The sequence below is a fragment of the Lycium barbarum genome, chromosome 6, assembly GCF_019175385.1.
Source record: "Lycium barbarum isolate Lr01 chromosome 6, ASM1917538v2, whole genome shotgun sequence".
Classification (NCBI taxonomy): Eukaryota; Viridiplantae; Streptophyta; class Magnoliopsida; order Solanales; family Solanaceae; genus Lycium; species Lycium barbarum.
Window position 1 is genome coordinate 130,720,664 of NC_083342.1, and position 20,713 is coordinate 130,741,376.

Consider the following 20,713-nt stretch of genomic DNA (forward strand, 5'->3'; position numbering starts at 1 on the left):
GTAGAAGAGAATAAAGGGGTGGGCTGGACCGGGTCGGGTAATGGGCTGGTTCGTTTGTTGGTCCGAAAATGTGGCCCTTTCTTCCTTCAATTAATTTATTTGGGCTTTTAACTTAATAACCAGTACAAAATATATTATGTGAAGACAAATGATAATTAATATGTAGAAAATAAGGATTTAACAAAATGTTGTCTTGTAATTAATTTAGCGAGTCCACCCGAAAATGAAACGATGACGAATCATTAAAAAAAGGTTGTGATAATGTAATGCTCGTAATGTTAAAAAAAAAAAAAAAAAAAGTAGTGATATTAATAGTAGTAGTAATAGAAATAAATAGTGAAAATACAGTATTTAACTCATCAATAAATTTAGAAGCCAGAGTAAATAAATTGAAATAAAGGAGGGACAAAATTGGGTGTCAACAGATGCCCCTCTTCGAACGGAGATGATGTAAGAATATTCGAGCGAAGAAGTTGACGTAGTAGCCAATTTTGTTTGGACCAACGAATATGAATTTGTAAGAAAGTATGGTTTAGGAAAATTGGTGGAAAATATTATGAGGACGGAAGGAATTATGGAAAATTATGGCCGAATCTCAGTTTCGAGTTGCCTACATATCTCGGGTTGCACGAGAATCAGGCCATGTGTAGTTCGAAAGTTTTGGTGAATTCATAATCTAGCGGGGGGTTGTAGACAGGTGACGAGAACGTTCAAGAATGGAACACATGCTTATAGCCTCCTAATTATAAATGTGGCGCGCAACACACCTTTAAGTAGGACTCTACAAGGCACGATGTGAATTCTTCAAAGATGCCCCAGTGTTGAGTTATGGAGACACTGGGGTGTAGAAAGGAATATGAGATTGTGAAAAGAGTAGATTTAGTAGAGTTTTAGCGGAGGATGTGAAAGAGAATTTTAACCTACGTATCACGTGTTTGTGGACATAGGCGGAATTGAGTTCGAGAGTAGATTCGTGACCTTTGCTTGTGAGTTTGGTATTCCTCTTTAGCAAATTTGCCCCAGTTCACTGCGTAAGATAAAGTTCCACGTTGTGCTGTGTCCCTGCAGGTTGTATTTTCTGCCAAAACTAAAATTCATGTCAAAATTAGTAATAAAGTTAAAAAATGTAAAACTATAAAAAGTGTAAATGATAGTAAATATGATTGGGGGAATGAAAAATGAAGTCGTGTGGCCAATGTTTTCTCTGGTTGTCTTCAGGGACTTGAATGAATGCGTGATGCGTATGCTGAGGATGTGATAATATTTCTAGTTGCATTTGAAGATGATAGTGATAAGGTCCCTGGCTGTCTTTCGGGACTCGATGATAAATGATATGTTCGGCTTATGCAGGTGAGGCCGTGTAGCCATGCGATGTCTCCAGTTGTCTTCGGGGACTTGATGATATGTCTCCGGTTGTCTTCGGGGACTTGATGCTATGTCTCCGGTTGTTTTCGGGGACTTGATGCTACGTCTCCGGTTGTTTTCGGGGACGTGATGCTATGTCTCCGGTTATTTTCGGGGACTCGATGCTACGTCTCCGATTGTTTTCGGGGACTTGATGCTATGTCTCCGGTTGTCTTCGGGGACTTGATGCTATGTCTCCGGTTGTGTCTTCGGGGACTTGATGATACGTCTCCGGTTGTCTTCGGGGACTTGATGCTAATCCTGTAAAATTTAAGATAAATATGTGAATTCTTATTTTAGGGTAGAATGACCCAATATGTCCTATTTTAGGGTGGACGAACCCAAGTATCCTATTTTAGGGTGAAAGAACCCGATATCCTATTTTAGGGTGGAAGAACCCAATATGTCCTATTTTAGGGTGGACGAACCCAATGTATCCTATTTTAGGGTGGAAGAACCCGATATCCTATTTTAGGGTGGAAGAACCCGATATCCTATTTTAGGGTGGAAGAACCTGATATCCTATTTTAGGGTGGAAGAACCCAATATGTCCTATTTTAGGGCGGACGAACCCAATGTATCCTATTTTAGGGTGGACGAACCCAAGTATCCTATTTTAGGGTGGAAGAACCCGATATGTCCTATTTTAGGGTGGACGAACCCAAGTATCCTATTTTAGGGTGGAAGAACCCGATATGTCCTATTTTAGGGTGGACGAACCCAAGTATGTCTCAGGTTGTTTTCGAGGACATGATGCATATGCCGTGTGAGGCATTTAAAGAAATGATATCCTATTAAAGGCGGACGAGCCTAAAGTGTCCTATTTTAGGGTGGACGAACCCAAACATGTCTCTGGTTGTTTTCGAGGACATGATGCATATGCCGTGTGAGGCATTAAAAAGAAATGATATCCTATTAAAGGCGGACGAGCCTAAAGTGTCTAGTTATCCTCGGAGTGTGATATTGATGCCTCCAGCTGTCTTCGGAGATGCCTTCAGCTGTCTTTGGAAACTTAACAATGATTCCTGCAAAGTTCAGAGTAAAATGGTTAAAGCTGGTAAAGTATATGATAAAATAATTGATAAAGTATGGAGTAAAGTGGTGGAATAGCCGTCTGGCTTATGATGTTGATGGTATCGTGACAGGCCAAATTTAGGACACGTAATCCTGATTTAATTCGCCTTCAATCTTGTCAACCTACAAAAATAGGTGTATAAAGTTATAAAATTATTTTGATAAAAATAAATTAAAAGATAAGATTGGAAGTAAAGCCGTATGGCTTTTGAGGCGAGGCCACAATGGCCCTGATTGATAGACTTGACTGTTGATCTCGCGATTTTAAGTTCCTGCACTCAAAGAAAAATTCTTAGTTTGGGAGGGGGAAGTTGATTCGTGTTGACTCGAAGCTTGACGTTGTTGGCGCTCCATTTGTCTTGTTTGTTTGGATCTTGTGATCTCCGTTCAAGCCTCGGTAGATGAACAATAGTGAAATAATTGAAAGAAAGTATTTCATTTGAAAGGTAGGTATGTAAGTATATGTATAAGGAAATGTACTATACGTATATAAGTTGTGAAATATGTATATGTAAATGTATGTATGTAAGGAAAGATATATATGAAAATATGTATGCAAGTTGTAAAATATTTCTGCCAACTTCAGATTGTGACACTTCTAAAGTAATTGGTCTATAATACTTCCTATCTGGTAGCCTCAATCTTGTCGATGTCCAACCGTTCTTTTGTCTATATTTTTTTTCTCAAAAAAAATATGCCCCAATTTTGGTTCTGAAGGGTGTACTAAATTTATGTTGCGGTGTGACCGAACCTTATATAGGTTGCCTACGTATCCGCAGAGGAATCAGGTCAGAACGTAGTTCGTAAGGTACATAAGGAATGGTTTGAAATTTAAGAACCCGATGTGGATTGTCTACGTATCCTGCCAAGGGGATCAGGTCAGCATAGTTCTGTTATATCTATGGTAAAGGGTTTGTTGGATTTTATCTAGGTGTGACGGATCTGTATGTTGATAGTCTACGAATTCCTCCGGGGAAATCAGGCCCAGTGTGGTTTTCTTTGTGTAAGGATTTTGGATTTTCTGTTATAGCGCAATCGAACCCTATGTGGGCTGCCTACGTATCTCATCATGAGAATCAGGTCAGAACGTAGTTCGTATGCATAAGATATTTTGGACTTTTTGTTCTAAATACAACCGAACCCTATGTGGGCTGCCTACGTATCCCCTATGGGAATCAGGTCAGCGTAGTTCGTAACGATTGTTAAAGGAAAGGTTGCAAACTAGGCTGTCTAACCTAATGTCGTCCTTTGATTTCTTCTTGAATTGCTAGCTTTCAGGCTTATGTCATCACCTATCGGCTATTTCAATTTCTTCCGAGTGTAATCTTGTCTTGTCCTCAAATGTCTTTATTACTCTTTCGGGATGTATGTTTCATCTTATGTCACAATCATAGAGTTGGCAGATTTGATAAATAAAGTAGAAAATAATAATAGATGATTAAGGAAAATCAGAAATGCATAGATTTTGCGATTGAGTTTTCAAAAGATGAGGCAAAGCAACAAAAGTCTTGAGCATGATTCAAACCTCAATTTTAAAATTGTGCTATTTCAAAAGTTTTCTACATGTTCAAACTACCAAGACTCGTGGAGTAAGAATCCAATTCTTCAAAGTCTCTCCTGGTTCGGCATCCTGGATGGTCGGTGTCTCGGTGTTGACACGAATCAACTCTTTTTGGGGATATAAGAACATAAAAATGCAAAATGATGTCAGTCCCATAGAGTCAAGTAGGTAAAGTCATGATCACATAGAGTCAAGTAAGTCATGTAGCAAATAATTCGTCAAATAAAGTCAAACAAATTGTCAAACAAATGTAAACGATAATGTCAAAAAAAAAAAAAAAACGCGTCCTAATATGCATGTGACCTCTTTGTCCCAGAGGTAGGCCTAACGTTTGTTTGAAGGGTAAAGTGTGCCATAATACGTCATCCCATTGCTTTGATTGATTAAACAAATTCTATTTCCCCAAAATAAAGTACAAAAGTAGTGTAATATTTATTACATGTCAAATGAGTACAACATAAAGTGTTTCCTAATCTAAGTAAAGTAAATACAATTTCCTGTGTCTAAATTTAAGCTTTGTTTTGTAATGTCATTGATCTTCGTCATTCACTGTACTCCAATGTAAATCCATACCTGTCCTAGAAACGTTAGTCATTCCCTCCTTTCCTAAAGTTTAATTAATTAGAGCGAATAGTCAATATTTAGGCACAGTTATCCTTCAAACATGCATATAAAGTATGATTGGTGTCACTCGGGGTCGTGAACCCGCTTGGACGTTTGGGTAAAGTCATCTAACGGATTTAATACACCAAGGGTATTAAACCTCCTAGGTCATGAAATGTATGCTCTTAATAAAGTGTGTTGGTTTAGCTCTATCTTAGGCTGACTAAGAGTTGGCTTCTTACGACACAAGGTTCCCCCAAGCGGACAACTTGGGAGTGGAAAGTCCGTGGCCGTCGACTGCACCGCTGATCGACTAAATCCACAAGATCAATCCAACTAAAAGGGTAATTTAGTAGTGAACGGGCGCGAACCGCGAAACCGTTTTAAGTGTGTGAATATGTGTGAGTTTTCCAGAAGTGGAGGAAATATGAACGGAATGACAGTTTTATCAAAACAAGTAACACATAAGCAGTTTATATCAAACAAACAGTTTATATCAAACAAACAATTAATAGCATGTAAAACCAGTTAACAAACAAATAAAGTAATTAAAATAAGCACACAAAGCCTATTTAAACTAAGTCCGTTATGGTTAGAACCTAGGTAGAGTTCCCCAGCGGAGTCGCCAAGCTGTCACACCCCATTTTAACCGGAGTTAAATTAGAAGTATGACGTATTGGAGATTCCTATTTATTGTTTATTTATTTTAAGGAGTCGCCACCTAATTATTTACGGTGAATTAGGACACCTAAAATTAATTAAAGTGATTATCTAAAGTTGATTTTATTTTAAAGTCTACGAAACCAAAAGATTCTAGGTAAGGGTTCAATTAGTCTAAAGGGAAGGTATTAGGCACCCTTTAAGACCCATTAACAATGGTTAACCGACCGGACTTATAATTAGTTAGGCTAAGTGTAAATGTTATAAAAGAAAATAGCTTTGTAAGTATTGTTAAAGTTATGAATAGAAATAGAATATTATTCAAAATAAAACTTGTAGAAAAGTAATAGTTGCATAAAAGAGTTTAGTTACTAAAAGAAACGAGATGTGTAATGTTTATATGTATTTGGAAAAAATGACCAACAAATTTAAAAGATATTTAATAAAATTTTAAAGGTTTTATAGAATGGCTATTAATTCAATGTATATTATGCAAAGACTGTTTTAAACGAAATGTGTTTTTGAAGTGTTGGAAAAGAACTAAAGTGGAATAGTTATCCGTTGAAACTAGTTTGCCTCTTTTTTAGAATAAGCTAACGTTAATGTAAAATTAGTAACGTTTTAAAACTTCTAAAATAGTAAGAATGAATCTTGATTCTCAAAGTATGTAGTCATGCCATTCTAAAATAAATTATTCTAATAATATAAAATGACAGTATAGATATTATAAGTAGTTGAAACTTATGGAATTAATAGTTGATTTTCCTTAAATTAACTACTCATTATTAAAACCCAAACCCCACTAATTTCGCTAAGGTTTACTTAATCTAAGCAAATAAACAAGTAAAAGTATCAATCATACAATTACCAATTAAATGCACAAAATAAAATAAAATAGGGGAGTAAAATGATTTAAATGGGCTCAGCCCATTTTGGGCTGCTGCTGTTCGCTGCCACTGCTATGGGCCTCGGCCCAGAATTTTATTTTTTCGCTGCGGGTGGGCTGACTCGAGAAGATTTTGTTGGGCTTTGCCCAAAGCCAAATGCGGGAGGAGATGACAAGTCGCTCGGACTCGTATGCGAGATGTCATGCATAGAAAATAAAAAGAAAAAGGATTAGTATACGATCAATGGATAATGTTAAAACATATAAAACACGAACTCAAATAAATCGGCAGAGCATATATATTCTATGTAAATATATAGTCATCGGGTGCCTAAACTGCCTTAACCAATTTTAAGGAAAACCGCTTAATGTTCAGCAATAAGCATTTTAGCACCTCTATACTCAAACAAAAAACATCAAAGTGTACCGAATAATTCCCTGAAGAACAACAATTTGCATCGTTAAACTCATTGATTCCTTACTATATATACCTTTTAACAAAGGTATTCCCATAATTAAAGTGTTTGGTAAAGTGGAAAGTGAAAACAAAATAATGGACCATTCAAGGGACCCTCTTGAACTAATTCTTGACCAAACGGCTGACACAAACATGACTATGATTTTTTGAAGTGTATCAACAGCTATAAACCTGTAGTTCATTGCATATGGATTGTTTGAAGCAATGAAATGAAAATACAACAATGGAACAAACAAAAAGAGCAACAAATATGTTAATACCAGAACATTGGTCAGGAAAACTAAACACAAAATTCGGATTGGAACCAAACAGATTTCAACAACCAATACCGACATGTTGTATAATCATTTTATCGTATTTAAATCTAAGCGGATTACATTCATGATAGGGTATATTATTTGAACAAATAGAGTAAAAGAGAGACAATGCTGGCCTGTTTTAATCATATACGTAATATACCTAAGATATACCCACAGTGGTGTGTATATCAAATGTATATCGAATGTATATTTTCTTCTTATCTTGATAACCCACTGCATATCCTATGTGTATGCGGTTTTAAATATGTCCTAAATCCTGTAAATTCATTCTAATCATCCAACTACAACAGACATCTTTCGAATTCCATTTTTTTGGCGATTAATATCCTATCCTAACAGCTCCTAAACATCAAACAAACGATACAGCAACAAAGAAAATATATAACTACTAAAGACGACAGAATAACTTGAATTCTTAAACCGAGCAGAGATTAAAGACGATAAGCGATAAATGTGTCGAAGTTTACCTTTTTTGTGCGCAGTGAAGTGGGTGTCGACGTCTCGAATCTACGCTCGAACCGAACGAACCCGATTAAAGTAGTTAAAGTTTCAAAACCAAAAACCAAAAAGGTTGAGTGATTGTTGGCTGTTATCCTTCGAGTAAGGCTCCTTTTTATGATTAAAATTGATGTTTTTTTTTTGTAGGGATTTTGCGGTTCCAACTCCTTGTTGATTCGGGTTTCTTGCTAATCAAATCCTCTCTCTTCTCAACAATCCCCTCTCAAATGTTGAGTGATTTTGTTCTTTATAGAGAAATATGAGGAGAGAGAGAGACGAAGGAGCGGAGGGGGACAGGCATGGGGAACAGAGGGAAGTGGAAAGAGCAGAGGACAAGGAGAGGTGGAGGGAGCGTGAGAGAGAAGGGAGAAGGGGTGTGCGGCTGTGGGGAAGGGAGCGGAAGAGAAAGGAAGAGAGGGAGGCGGGTGAGGGTAGAGAGAGGAGAGGTGAGTGGCGGCTGAAGTGGAAAAAAGAAAGGGAAAGAGAAAGGGATTAGGGTAGAAGAGAATAAAGGGGTGGGCTGGACCGGGTCGGGTAATGGGCTGGTTCGTTTGTTGGTCCGAAAATGTGGCCCTTTCTTCCTTCAATTAATTTATTTGGGCTTTTAACTTAATAACCAGTACAAAATATATTATGTGAAGACAAATGATAATTAATATGTAGAAAATAAGGATTTAACAAAATGTTGTCTTGTAATTAATTTAGCGAGTCCACCCGAAAATGAAACGATGACGAATCATTAAAAAAAGGTTGTGATAATGTAATGCTCGTAATGTTAAAAAAAAAAAAAGTAGTGATATTAATAGTAGTAGTAATAGAAATAAATAGTGAAAATATAGTATTTAACTCATCAATAAATTTAGAAGCCAGAGTAAATAAATTGAAATAAAGGAGGGACAAAATTGGGTGTCAACAAAGACGAGTTCCTCGGACTTGCACGCGGTGGTCATGCATAAAAAACGAAAGGAAAAAGATTAGTATGTAATCGATAAATATGGCTAAACATATAAGATACAGACTCAAAACAGATTGGTAAGTTAAATATATACTGTGTATATTTAAGTATATATACACAATTCGGCCAACACGCATTTATGACACATGAACAAGGCAACACTCAATATAAATCGAATCAAACATCGTAATATTTATTGGATTATTCCTATCACACACGATAACTAGCATCAGATAGACACAGAACATGCTACAGAGATCTACTTCCTGACAGATTAATACTTCAAACAAATAACAGATTAATAGTTCAAGCTGCTCTGAACTACACTACTATACTTGAATCATAGACATAATGGGATAAAGACTAGCAGCTAAATATACATGAAACTAACACTTCAAACTACCTTAAAACATTAACACGAAACATGGAGGCAAATAATTTAAGCAGCTAACATGAGATCATACTGTTGAATACTATCCGCTATATTAAGCGAGAAATCGAAACAAACGAGCAAGAATTAAAACACACATAAGAAAACGATGAAATTAAAAGGAGATGAAGATTACCAACTAAACAATACAATACGGCTGAACCCGAAACAATGCTAAAAAGCTAATGCGCCTAAACATGCTTGCAACCATTAACGAACATAACTAAATAAGAACGACAACCAACACACATAAGCAGATATTGAACTAGTAATTAAAAGCTACCACAATACCATCCTAGAACACAGCTAAGCGGGAAACAGCTATAAATTCAAGATAACTAAAAAAAAAAAAAAAAAAAAAAGCTTCACTGACCTTCTTCGGGTGCAGCGAAGTGGGTGCGGAGGGTTTCCAATCTACTCGAACACTATCAAATCCAAGCTTGCGATGTTCGGATTCAAAGCAGTACCAAAGCAAACGAAAACAAAAATTGATTTGGGTATTCTTGACCCGATATGCAGAAGTAAAGCTGATGTACTAATATTGCTTAAGGGAAATTTTGGCCACTGGAAAACTTCTTTTTTTCAGAACTTCAATTTTCAGGGGGATTTTTGCGACTTCAAAACCTGTTATTCTTCTTTCTAGGGGAATTTTGACTCAAAAAAAAGAACCCCCCCCCCCCCCTTTTCAAATGACTAGAAAACGATTATTTATAGGGGATTGTTAGGATTTTCATTTGAGAGGAGCGGGGACAAAGGGAAGTGGAGGCGGCAGAGGCGTGGGGGACAGGGGAGAGAAGAGACAGAGGCGTGCGTGGGAGACAGGCGTGGGGGACAAACGGCGGTGGTGGGGATTAGATGACGATGAAAGAGGGAGAGAGGAAAGGAAGAGAGAGGAGAGAGAGGAGCGGGTGGGGTGGTGTGCGCGGCCTGAAGGGAAAAAAAGAAGGAGAGAGGCGCTATTAGGGTAGAAAATGATCAACACAAATAATTGGGTCGGGTCGGGTCAAAATTTGGACTGGGTTGGCTAAAAATGTTGGGCTGGTTAATTAAAATGTGGGCTGGGAATAAAATATGGGCTGGTGAATAAAATGTGGGCTGCTTGATCCGGAAATGTTTATGTTGATTGGGTTCGGATTTGGGTTGATGAATTAAACATATGAGCTGGATGAGAGAAATAAATTTGCTTCTGAATTTAAGTAAAAGACCTATTTTAATTAATCATATACTAAGTGTGCTAAAATATCACCTAATATAAAAGCAATTATTTATTAGTGCTCAGATACAACAAAATTATATGATGCCACAATAGTTGTGCAATAATATTTTGAAATTCAACATTAAGTAAACGCTATTATTAAATTACGCGAAGATAAATGCGATGCGTGTGCATAAGCTGGTAAAAATGCTGAAATGATAAAAATGTGAATTATAATAATACTGGTAACAAAATAATAACAATAATAATAATAATAATAATAATAATAATAATAATAACAATAATAATAATAATAATAATAATAACAATAACAATAACAATAATAATAATAATAATAATAATAATAATGGTAGTAGTAACGGTAATAAAAGATAATAACAGTAGTGACTACAACAGGATAATGAAATGCCGGTATTAATAAAAGCTAATAATTATAGTAAAAAATGCAAATAATTATTTTTTAAAGTTGCCAAAATATTGGAAGCGAAAAATAGGTATTTCGGAGGAAAGGTGGGACAAAATTAGGTGTCAACACATGGTCTCAAGTTCATTAATGGAGAATCACTATCTTTAGTTTCATTTTCCTTAGTTTTAGCTAGTGTAGTTCAGTTTCAATCTTTGTTCAATATAAACCGAAAATTGTCCCAAAAATTGTGCAATTTCTTTTTGAATTTCATTTTAATCTCAAATTAAATAGTCAGACCGTGACACATTGATAGGAAATAACGTGCAACTGCACGTTTATAGAGACTAGTAATAATAAAAATAAGAATAAGAGAGTTAATTTTACAAGTTATCTTACTCGTGAGACTACTTTGCAAGCAATTCTATTAAGGTACTGCAAACGCACTAAACCTTTAATTTCTATAAAATAAAATTTGGTCCACTTTCATATCTTTTGCTCAAACATGTAAGTATATCGTTGTTGAAATATTTATGATTTGTTAGCTTAATTTAAGTTTTACCAACCGATGAGTTCTGTTGGTGAATATCGCAAGAAAATACAGCATGGACTTAACTGACGGATTATCAGCGGATTACCAATTGATTGATTTCGTTTGAAATTTTAAATTTCCTGACAGATTCACACCAGTTGGTAAATAAAAAGTAAAGCGTTCAATTGAAAATTATAATGTATATTTAAGTCCAATTGGAAAATACTACGAATTTGTTATAACCTGCCCTTATTTAGCAACTAATTTTATTATACATCTTATAATTAAAACTTTAAATAGTGGTGATGCTGGAATTGTATGGAAGTAGTAACAAAGATTAACATTAGGCTTAGAATGCTAATTAAGTAACAAATAGTGGTGATGGTACTTAGTACTCAGCAGTACTAAAGTAGATCAATAACATATATAGCAGAATTTCACAGTACGCTTATATAAGTCAACCTTGAATAAGAAGCTGTATGATAACCAGTTGAATTGCTGCACTTAATCTCCAAGCAAGGCTTGTAACTAGATTACTCCTATTAATTGCACAATCTCACGGAAAAAAACATTTCCTGATTGTTGGAATTTCCTTATTTCTCTCACTCGGCGGCTTTTAACCAAAATATCTTAGACTCTCTTTAAATTAGAGAGACTCGTGATTCCATTGGTTCATGAAGATCAAATTAATTCTATGCGTATGGTCGTTCACCAGCTCCTGACGAAAGCTTCTTTTTATTTTTAAACTTATCTCAATTACAATAAATAATGAAAAGAAACTTAAAAATTCAGGAATTCAAAGCCTCTTATTACACTCAACTGACTTAGCCCAGCTTCACTATTTATAATTATATGGAATTATTACTATATAAATGATCACCTCTTATTACAGACCATATCACTCAAATTAGCCATGACTTACAATATTTTCTTCATTTCTTCTCTATTAATCCTAGCAATATTCACCCAAAAAATCCATGCCGTAGAATACAGCGTAACCAACAGGGCCGCAAACACCCCCGGGGGTGCCCGTTTCGACCGAGATATTGGTGTCCCATACAGCAGGCTAACACTTGCATTTTCCACTTCATTCATATGGAGTATCTTTGAACAGAACTCTCCGTCTGACCGCAAAAACGTACAAAAGATTAGCATGTTCGTTGATGACATAGATGGAGTAGCATACACCGTCAACGATGAGATTCATGTTAGTGCCAGGTACACAAAGATGAATTCAGCATATAAACAGTACCTCTATAATCAAAAATACATACTATTTAAATCTTAAATTCACCTTTGCAGGTACATCCAGAGTTACTCTGGTGATGTTAGGAGAGAGATCACTGGAGTGTTGTTTCACGAGAACACCCATGTTTGGCAGTGGAATGGGAATGGTCGGGCTCCAGGAGGATTAATCGAAGGGATTGCTGATTATGTGAGGCTCAAAGCTGGTCTTATACCTAGTCACTGGGTCAAACCAGGCCAGGGCGACCGATGGGACCAAGGCTATGACGTGACTGCTCGATTTCTTGATTACTGCAACAGCTTGAAAAATGGGTTTGTGGCACAACTTAACAAAAAGATGAGAAATGGCTACAGTAATCAGTTCTTTGTTGAGCTGCTGGGGAAGACGGTTGATCAACTTTGGAAAGAGTACAAAGCTAAATACCGTGCAGAGCATGAAGTTGCCTAGTTAGTCCGAAAATGAGAAACATCATCTAATGCATGCCTTTGTACCAATAAAAGACTATTTGTGTCATGGTCTTGTTGAAGAATTATACTAGTAATCATTAGTAATAATAAGCACAAGAGGATAATTTCAATTTATCTTACTCGTGTGACTAATTAGTAAGCAATTCCATAGAGGGGAATTCAGGTGTTGTTATGGGGTTAAATTGAATCCGCTTACTAAAATAAATTTACTGTATCACGCTCTAGCCTTTTATTTAGATCTGTTTGTCTCGCGATGTGCAAATTCCAAACGGTAGATCAAGTAAAAATTGTGCCTTTGAGTCAACACTCAACTGCTAGCCTTGCAACTTTATAATTTTAATCGTCTTCTATATTTTTTTTGGCGTTTTGTATCTATATTCTGTGATATTTTTTTCTTTACTCATCCTATAAAATTACTACAAAGTCTATTGTACTGCAAGTCTGCAACTAATTAAACCTTTCAACAAAGTAATTTTTTATTCTCTTTCCAACAATATTTGCTCAAACATCCAAGTATACTTTTTAAAATTATCTATATATGGTTTGTTAGCTTAGTATACTTTTTAAAATTATCTATGATTTGTTAGCTTAGTATAATGTAGTTTATGTTGATATTTTTTATTTGTGGTACAAGAAAAATTGTGGTTTAGTGTAGAAGAAGCAATCTCTATTTAAATTATTCAAGTATTTGTGTTTTTAGTTTATTTTAGTTTTAGGTTATGACTCTTCATTTTTGTGTTTTTTATTTGTAAATAACAAATTTTCCCGTTTTATAAACAAATAAATGAACACTATGACAAAATAAGATTGTTAAATTTCTGAGAGTTAGTATTTTTTTTTTTTGAATTTGTTAATTAGTGTTTTTGGTTAGTCTAACAAACGGTTAAATTCAAGTAAAATTTGGTAATTTAAATATAAATTGTTTTTAAAAGTAGATAGCTGACTTTAATTATGTAATTATGTACTCCAACTTTGTTAATATATATATATATAAGTAAAGATCGACTACTTTAACATTACTTCATTTCAGGTCGCTTATGAAAGCAGTCACTACAACAAATTTCATTATATGTGACGAATTATTTTGTCACTTAAAAGTCATATTTCGTCACAAAAAATCTTTTGTCACGAAAAAAAAATAGTCAACCTTTCGTCCCTAAACATGGGTCGCTAAAAGTATACAAAGACAATTTAGTGTTTCGTGTCTAAATAATGTTACATTAACTACAAAATAAGATTCCGTCCCCAAATGCATAGTATTTATGACGAACTTGTTTGTCGTAAATAACGTAAAATTTTGTAGCTAAAAGCATTGTAACGTCGCTAAAAAGGTGTTTATTACCGACAAATCTAATTTGTCACTAATTATATTTTTAATTAGTGACAAAGCCGATTGTCTTTAAAGCTATGCATAATTTGTCGTTAAAAAAATGTGATTACGTCACTAAAAGGTATATGCTTTGTGGACGAAAGGAAATTTTCATCTCTAAATATATGTATATTAGCGACATGTTTATTTGTCTAGAAAAGGCAACAATTTCGTAGTGAAACCCATTTTTGTGTATCGAAAATGGTGGATTGCTGACAAAATTAATTCGTCACTACATTGTCATCAAATATTAAATTAATTTGTAGTTAAAAGTCTAATTATGTTAAAATATGGTGGCCATTTGGGGTAAATTATTTTTTTCACTAAATGTAATTAATTTGAGACAATGAAATGTAGCAATACGATTTACTTTCAGTAGATAGACATTTTTGTAACCAAAAGCGGTTGTCATAAAATGTATAAATCTTAAAGACTAGAATTAATTATAACAAATTGTATATATGTACTGCTTTGTAATCATACTATTTAAATCCGTGGTTAACTATATTATCCATAATTATGTGTATATTTCTGTTTTTAAAAGCAGCTTATGTAAACCAAATCACAAAAATAAAAGAAAAATGCTATACCAAAAATTCATACAAAACCAGATACTAATTACATATTTGATTATTCTGAGATAACATCTTAGTACAAAATTCATTGATAAATAAAGTGAAATCACTCGATTATAAAAAGTCGAGTTGAAGTATGTGAATAATCGTAAGCGGAAAAAGATAAAAGTATGTTGCTTCCTCATGTGCTAATGTGGTGTCCTTTATCTGAATAATTCACTCACGAGACACTTTTTGCACCTTCATGTACCTGCGTGAAAAGAAAAGATATATATTTTCCGTATATACTTTTTTATATCATGATTAAGAAAAATATATCTTAAAACTTTAATTAATCATAAAACTAACATTAATTAGTGAAGTAAATAATAAAATGAGAAACAACTAGTAACTTCTTTACAAAATCGGTACGTAACAATTCAATTATCATGATAAAAACTTACCTCCTTATCAAAAGGATGTCAAGAATTCTTCCATTAAAACAAAGTATGCAGGAGTTGAATAAACACTCTATGAAATAATTCTATGTAAAGAGACTAATAGAGAATTGGTAAATGTTGTTAGGAACTATTATTAGTAGAGGTATAAGATATTGATGATGAGTCCAAACCTTACGAGAGACAGAGAGGAAGTAATTTACCTGTGATTGTTGGATGGACACCAAGGGAATAGAAATAAATTGATAGAAAAAGAAGAAAGAGAAGAAGATATACGCAGGGAATTCTATTTTCTTTTGGAGTGTTTGTATTTGAGTTTGATACTTCAAACTTATCTGAGTGGATAGTTGTTCCTAGTTTTAAGGGAGGAAATGGGTGAGAGGGAACTTTACACCAAAATATTGGAGGAAAGGTAAAATAACAAAAGTGACTTTTAATTATTTTACCTTCCCTCCAATATTTTCGTGTAAAATTTCCATACATATATGACTTCTGTTAATTGACTTCCCATTTAAATTTAGATTATATTTCTACCTTTGTATTTCTGTATTATAAATGATGATTTCAAGTTTTCAACACTTTGCACCTACAAATTTATTTGGACAAAATATGAAGGGATAAGGCACTATTACCCCTGAACTGTGGTCGAAGTTGCTAACACATCTTACCTTTTCAGGGGTACTATTGCCCCCTAAACTTTTTAAAAACGGAATAATTACCACCCTAAGCGTTGATATCTACTCTCTTATGCGAGGGTGACATACACTCTTCTAGCCACATGTATATTTACTTTGTTTTCAATTTTGTTTAAATTCTTTTAGCTTACGCGGCAATTTTTTTTTAAAAAATGAAAAACTGATTTTTTTTTTTTTTTTAAAATGGAAATTTTAAAAAAAACATATGAGAATTTGATTTTCAAAACCCATTTTAAAAAAAAATTCTTAAAACACGATTTTTTTTAAAATATAGAAAAATGGATTTTTTTTCAAATGTCTTTAAAAATCTATATTTTCATGATTTCATTTTTTAGGACACTTTTATTTTTCAAATAAAATCTAGATTTTTTTTAAATCTGGAAAAAGTATTTTTTTTTTTTTCTTGTCAAAATGTGAAAAAACTGTATTTTATAAAAATTTGGAAAAACTAACATTTTTTTTAAAATGTGGCAAACCCATTTTTTAAAACTAAATTTGGAAAACTAGATTTTTTTCATATATATAAAAAAAAATCAGTTTTCCACATTTTTCTTTAAAAATCAGTTTTTCATATTTATTTTCTAAAAAGCAAATTTTTTCATCTTTTTTAAAAACAATTCAGTTTTTAATATTCTAAGAAAATACAAATGTTTAATAAAAAAATTAAGTTTTCCACATTTAAAAAAAAAACAGTTTTGAAAAAAACTTTAAGTTTTAATTGTTGACACCCAATTTCGTCCCTCCTTTAGTTAATTCTATTCATTCGGACGTCTAAATTTATTGACGAGCTAGATACTTTATTTTTCACTGCTATTTATATTCGCTACTTTTTAACATTACAAGTATTAATTTATCACAAATTTTAAATGTTCATCGTCATTTCACTTTCGGGTTTTAGAATCGTTAAATTAATTACAAGACAACACTTTGTAAATCCTTACTTTCTATATACTGTTGACACCTAATTTCGTCCCGCATCTCCTCCGAAATACCTATTTATACTTCTGGTATTTCGAGAAATTAAAAAATATGCATTTAAGTTTTACTATAATTATTAGTCTTTTATTAACACTCACGTTTTATTTATTCTTCTGCAGTTTATTATTATCATTATTATTATTATTGTTATTATTATTATTATTATTATTATTATTATTATTATTCTTAAATTATCATTTATTACTAATTGTCATTTATTATTATCATTCTTGTTATTTCCATTATTATTATTATTATTATTATTATTATTATTATTAATTACTAATCATTATTATCAGCGTTATTTTTTGTTATCAATTATTTATCATCATTATCATCGTTATTTTATTATTAATTATTATCATTATTTTATCAATAATTGTTATTTATCGTTATTATTTTTTATTTATTAATTTCTATCATCTTTATTATTATTATTATTAATTATTATCATTTTTTATTATCAATGTTTGTTATTTACCATTATTATTATATCTACTATTATTTTTGTATCACCATTATCATCAACATTATCATTATTACCATTATCATTGTTATTTAGCAGTATTACTACCGCTATTTATTTGCTACTATTATTCAGTATTATTGAAATTTGCATTTCTCAACGTTTCTACCAACTTCCGCACACACATCACATTTATTTCGCACATTTAAATGATAGCGTTTGTTATTAAATATTATTGCACGGTCATTTGCGACATCATATAATTTTTACCCGGGTCTTTTTATAATTACATATTTCCGTATTAGGTGATATTCTGGCACCCTTAGTACATCGTTAATCAAAATGAGTCTCTTATTCAAATTTAGAAGCCAAACTATTTCTTGCACTCGGTCCGTATTTTGACTTACCGGACCCCAAATCAAAGTCCGATTAACTCCTAATATCTTTTAGACTAAACCATATTTTTTATCTCAATTTTTTAGACCAGGCTATGTTTTTAATTCTAGACATTTCTTTCAATACTCAGTCCAAAATTTGACCCAGTCCACAAATGGACTGAGTCCGGCCCATTTTCACTCAAATTAAGGGAAAACCCTAAAGGGTTTCCCCCTTCACTCTTTCCTTTCCTTTTCCCTCCTTCTTTCCGCCTCCCACTCTCCTTTCCCATCTCACTCCGCTCCCTTCCATTCGCCGCCTCACGCCGCTCCCACTCACCCCCTTTCCCTCCTTCTTCTCCGCTCCCCACTCACCCCTGTCCCCCACTTGTCTCTCTCTCCCGCTCCCTTTTTTTTTCAGTATAAAAACAACGAAAACAAACTAAGAACAGAGGGAAGAACGACAACAGAAAAAGAGGGAACAAAAACAACGACAACAAGGGGGAGAGGAGAAGAAAGAGGGGGAGAACCCAGGGCTGAAAACAAAAATCCCCCTACCAAATATCAGTTTTAAACAACAAGAAACAGTCGACAATAACTTTATTTGCTTTTTTTTTTTTACTCCTCTGTTTTAAAACTTTAATCACTTTGATCGGGTTTAGATTCGGATTCTTCGAGTTCGAGGGTAGATTCGACGACGTCGGCATCCCCTTCACTGCACCCACAAAAGTTCGGTGAATCCTAAGCTTTAACATTTTTCCTTTTTTTTCTTTCATTGACGAATCTGTCTGTTTGAAAATGAAATTAGAGTTTCTAGTGTAAAAATCGTGCCTTCAGAATGTATTAATGTCATATATGGGGTGTTTTTGTTGATGTCAGATATCCGTTATATTGGTATATTGTGAAAGTAGACATCGAGCTTTGCTTTTGTCGATACCTGCGTTATTTGGACTGAATTCATTTTTTAGAAACCATGTATTAGGTTTGCTGTTGCTTTCTGCCTATTTAAATTTCGGAGTTCTGCTACTGTCCAGACAATTTCCATTGAATTTTAGCTTTGTTTGCTGCTTGTTTAAAGTGCGACATGGTTTGGTCGATTTGATTTTATAAGCATATTAGTATAACGCAGTCTGAGTATGCAAATTGAGAAGCATGAATCATTTATAGCTTTCAGTGTTCTTTCCATCTGTTCATAAATGATTTAGTTTGATATTCAAAGTATGGGCTGTTATGTAATGTGATTTAGCCTCCGAATGCATACGTATTTAACTTCGCGTTTCTGTTTCGCATTGGGTCTGTTCTGGTCTTCAGTTAAATAAATTGCCCTTTATCTCCCCTCCCCCTTTGCTAAAGAATCTTGGCTTAATTGTTGGTTTCCTATTCTCCATAGCATAGCATTCTTTTAAAATTTGATTAGGAAATCCTTCTCTGTACCTGTCAAACTTGTCAAAGAAATCTTGCACATATAGTTCGCTTTTGCTGGCTTTTATTCCTGAATATTGTGTATATCATTCGTAGCCTATCTCTTAAATGGTTTCTGTGAGCTTCTTAAATATGGAGAACTTAGAACTCTCAATGTTTTATAAATTGTGTTGTAGGGACTTTCTTTACCTAACAGTGTTCTTTACAATTTTAAAATGCTCTGTTTGATATAGTTGTTGTGAAGTAGCTTACCTACTTTCTTTCATCATGGCTGCTGCATACCCAGAATACTCTGTGACACTGTTTCCTTCTGACCTCTGTATTCCTGCTTATTTTCTGTTCTCTTTAACTTGTTTCCCTGTTGTGTGGTCTTTCCCTCCTGCTTCTTGTCCTAGTTAAAACACATTGTATGTTTGTGCAATCATATGGTCCCCATGGAATTTCATCTTGCTTAATGTTGTGACCTGTTTTGATCATGCATCCTATGTTTAGAAGTCTTCTCCAATGATTCTTCTTCTCTCTGTTTCTTTGAACACAAACTGCTGAACCTTCTGCCCAATTCCCATGAGCTGGTTGTCTTACTTATCTTCTGTTGCACCATGGTCTTCCTCATTCCCTTTCCTCTTAAGGTGTTTATGTCATCTATACTTGCTACATAAGGATGAATCTGAATTTTGACATAATATTTTCCTGTACTCCAGTGTACTTTGATCACTTATAAGACTATGTTAATGTATAAGTGTTTGAACATGTATTCTTCTGTTTTTTTTTTGTTTTTTTTTTAAAAAATTAAATTTTCCCTATGCAAAATTTGTCTCCTTCTAACTCTAAACTAAACATAGGCTAGATTAAAGAGGTTGCAAACAGTAGGGGCTATCTGAAATTTGGCCTGATTGCTACAGCTTGACCTTTAAATTTAAGATCATTGGTATTCTCAAATTTCTGCCAACTTAAGTGATGCAATTGTTACTTGTAAATTGCCCTGTTAACTGCCCAAATTAGTTAATTCCCCGCACTAATTCTACTGTTAGTGTCTGCATATTTGTGTGCATGGAAGAATGATATCGCCCTCTTTGTCTTGCCCCTTTGTCATTTGATATTTTGGGAATTTAGCTTAGTGAAAAATGTGATGATAGTTGTAGTTTGGGCAGAAGCAAGCATTGGTGTCTTTTCTTTTACCTGAAAGTTGTACGATTAATATCGTGGTCACTTTTTTGCAAAGTTCAGTGTCACTGCTAATAGCTGATATCTCCTAGGCATGTTTGTAGTTAATATTGTTCATTGACACTGATGTGCAGACGCAGTTTGCCATGATATATTGTGCAATTGTTTTTCCTGCATTGTTCATTGCTAGCTTTTTTCTGTGCATTAGTATGGGATGCAGCACATTAAGTCCTTCTTTGAATATTAGGATTATATGAAATGCTCTAATGTATCAAACCATGCATCTGATGGTATATTAGTATTTGACATCTGTTTTATGCACACCATACCGCATCTTTTACCTCTTTTAGTCTCGTACTGTCCTTATACTTTCGAAAGTTGCCTAAACATGCTAAGGAGGTGTGAACATGTCCTTGTGGATCTGGTTGTTGATTTACAAGTAAACATACCATAGATATGCCTGAATATATCTGATACATGCGATCTCACGTGCTGTTAGC

General features: G+C 33.9%; 1 protein-coding gene and 1 long non-coding RNA gene across 2 annotated transcripts; one reads left to right on the plus strand and one right to left on the minus strand.

Moving 5' to 3' along the window:
- The first annotated feature begins 11,894 nt into the window (after nucleotides 1-11,894).
- LOC132598984 (uncharacterized) lies at nucleotides 11,895-12,969 on the plus strand. The gene is made up of 2 exons (XM_060312177.1): nucleotides 11,895-12,238; nucleotides 12,323-12,969. Exons 1-2 carry the CDS (start codon nucleotides 11,934-11,936, stop codon nucleotides 12,711-12,713), a joined length of 696 nt encoding a protein of 231 aa, XP_060168160.1. The 5' UTR covers nucleotides 11,895-11,933; the 3' UTR covers nucleotides 12,714-12,969.
- A 1,697-nt stretch (nucleotides 12,970-14,666) lies between these two features.
- Nucleotides 14,667-15,458, minus strand: LOC132600222 (uncharacterized). Its single transcript, XR_009567157.1, has 2 exons — nucleotides 15,121-15,458; nucleotides 14,667-14,927 (listed from the first exon to the last, which is right to left on the minus strand). It is a non-coding gene; the product is annotated as an uncharacterized LOC132600222 (long non-coding RNA).
- Nucleotides 15,459-20,713: the final 5,255 nt, after the last annotated feature.

What these genes read in the sequence shown, in the direction of transcription:
- LOC132598984 (XM_060312177.1), top strand. Translation starts at nt 11,934, where the DNA reads ATGACTTACAATATTTTCTTCATTTCTTCTCTATTAATCCTAGCAATA. An exon ending in GAGATTCATGTTAGTGCCAG is followed by an intron (nt 12,239 to 12,322) that starts GTACACAAAGAT and finishes TCACCTTTGCAG; the next exon opens with GTACATCCAGAGTTACTCTG.